The sequence below is a fragment of the Musa acuminata genome, chromosome BXJ3-10, assembly GCF_036884655.1.
Source record: "Musa acuminata AAA Group cultivar baxijiao chromosome BXJ3-10, Cavendish_Baxijiao_AAA, whole genome shotgun sequence".
NCBI lineage: Eukaryota > Viridiplantae > Streptophyta > Magnoliopsida > Zingiberales > Musaceae > Musa > Musa acuminata.
In genome coordinates, this window is record NC_088358.1 from 28306080 (window position 1) to 28308241 (window position 2162).

At 47.8% G+C, this 2162-nt stretch overlaps 1 protein-coding gene across 2 annotated transcripts; it reads right to left on the reverse strand.

The window, feature by feature from the left end:
* Positions 1-310: 310 nt before the first annotated feature.
* Positions 311-1925, reverse strand: LOC103969796 (protein TIFY 11c-like). 2 transcript variants are annotated; one of them, XM_065170361.1, is made up of 7 exons: positions 1738-1925; positions 1449-1603; positions 1145-1323; positions 986-1076; positions 813-909; positions 670-727; positions 311-583 (listed from the first exon to the last, which is right to left on the reverse strand). In XM_065170361.1, the coding sequence occupies exons 1-7, from the start codon at positions 1823-1825 to the stop codon at positions 454-456; spliced, it is 798 nt and encodes a 265-aa protein (XP_065026433.1). In that variant the 5' UTR covers positions 1826-1925; the 3' UTR covers positions 311-453. The 2 variants fall into 2 exon arrangements, with proteins under 2 accessions (XP_065026433.1, XP_065026432.1); XM_065170360.1 differs by having other exon boundaries at positions 312-583; positions 1449-1636; positions 1738-1924.
* Between the last annotated feature and the right edge of the window lie 237 nt (positions 1926-2162).

Sequence of the window (2162 nt, forward strand, 5' to 3'; positions counted from 1 at the left end):
AGGTAGACAGTCGGTGGATTCCCCACCTCTTTCCACCCAAAGCATAGAAGATGAGAAACGGCAGCAATCAAATGTGTTGTCTATCGCGTGGTCCCTCGTGGAGGCTGAGAACTACCGTCGCTGTTGGCCAACGCATTCGATCGGAGACCAAAGTAGTGGAAGAAAAGGAAGGCGATGATGCACACACAGTACAGTGTTCTTCTTCTTTTCTTTCCTATTTAGAAAGCACAACGGAACCTTTCCACTGTCGCTTCCATGATAGAGGACCTGTCGAAACATGATGGTTGCCCAATCTTTGTCAAGCATTTTCTTGTGCTAAAGGAAGAGATAGCATGCTCTTTCATTTTTTTTGTTAGATGCCATTGTCCACAGTGCAGCTCACAGTTTAAGAAGATACATCGCAATGATTGGATCGGAGGGAAGAAGAGAAAAGCTGAATCGTTCATGCTCTAGTTATTGGCATCTGTGGGAAGACGGTCCACTATCTGAGTCACTGTTTTCATGGCTTGCACGTGTGACTGCTGCACTCGAGTTGGCATCTTTTCTCTTGTCGCAGAAGGGATAAGGCTTGTAGTTGATCATTCTGCAAGCACGGAGTCCACACAAATGGAGAGTTCTGCAGGCCATCACGAGCGTGAGTGAAGGTGAAGAAATGGAAGGACTCCTCACCTTTGCTTGCGCTTCTCCACGAACCGTGCCAGAGATGCCTTGCGAGACAGAGGTATTGCTGCAGCCGCAGTAAATAACTTGTCTTCAGTCAAATTAATTGCATCAACTGGCAAAAGCAACTACTGAATTGAATTGCAGTATACCTCTAGGCGAGGTTGTGGTCGCAGGACTCAAAGACACAGGAGTTGAGGCTGCAGCTGCATGATTCCTGCTGCTGGCCAGCAACATGATTTCACGAGCCTGAAAGAGATAATATGGCATATTGATGTGGAAAGCTTTGCTGATTTCTATAAAATCATTAAGAAGAACATGATACCATATCCGATGAGACATTGTCGTACACTATCACTGACCCTCCGTAGAAGATGGTTAGCTGTGAGGGCGATGAAAAGGACTTCGATGTGTTCCTGCATGGCCAAAAGCTTTCAAGTTCTACTTAGGAACACACCAACTTTGGGAACTACGACGTTATTACCATGACGAGCGGTCTCCTAAAAATGTGGATCTCACAGAATGGTCTTCTGCTGCAGTGGCTCCTCCATTTCCGGTAAGTGGAGTGGAGTAATGCGAGACCAGAGGACAATCCGAAGCTATGGTAGCAGAAGAACTGGTGAGGTGCTGCTTCAGTCCTTGTCTTCCGAGATTAGAGAGTGTCTACAAGTCAGAACACGGCATCTAATTAGTCTAAACCGATCATTACTTGCTGTGATGCTTGTCAGTCACGAATTAATCCTCTCTCTCTCTCTCTCTCTCTCTCTCTCTCTCTCGATTAAGCAAACCTGAGAGGATACCACAGGAAAGCATTTTGGGTTGATGTGAAGACCAGGGAAGGAGAAGTGGTCGAACGTCGTCCTTTTCAGCTTACATTCATCTGCAGCATTTGGTGACTGAACTTGAAGCAGAGCAGCAGTTTCGTTTGCGTAAGGCCACTGAACTGCTGGATTTACAGTAAAGATCGATATTGAATCTGATGATCCAGAGAAGGTTGATGTTGCAAGATTAGAACACGGAAAAGACACAAACGACTGCCGAGAATTGAAGGGAGGGAGACGAGAAGGAAAGGAGGACCTGATGAATCCTGGAATCCCCTGCTGCGCTCCTTCACCTGCAGAGCCACCGCGGCGTCGACGTTTAGTCCCAGAAAGTCCCTCTCCATCAGCAAAGGCGAAGGATCGCAGCTCGTTGGAGTCCTCGCAGGAGGACTCGCCACAGGCCGCTGCTGATGCTTCGCTACGCATATGACAGCCTTCCTTCGCAGGGAGACAAGGAAACACGTGCAGTGGTACCACCCGCTCTTTTCCCTCGTGAAGCCAAAGGTTGGAGAGGCGGACGGATTAAGATTTCCCATCAGAGGATCGTTCGGATCGCAGCCGTCCGTTTCCATCGTTAAGACAATGTGAACCGCCGGATATGCTTTGACGCCGAAGTCCGTGCCAGTTATTTGTACCGAGATAAATTTCATGCCGTGGATAGCACTTGTGAGATTGATGTAA

Bases quoted from the DNA above. Each gene is read 5' to 3' on its own strand.
- LOC103969796 (XM_065170360.1), bottom strand. From the start codon at position 1,825: ATGGAGAGGGACTTTCTGGGACTAAACGTCGACGCCGCGGTGGCTCTG. The intron at 728-812 runs GTATACTGCAAT...CTGCGGCTGCAG, and splicing joins GACCACAACCTCGCCTAGAG to CAATACCTCTGTCTCGCAAG. The intron at 584-669 runs GTGAGGAGTCCT...CCGTGCTTGCAG, and splicing joins GTGGAGAAGCGCAAGCAAAG to AATGATCAACTACAAGCCTT.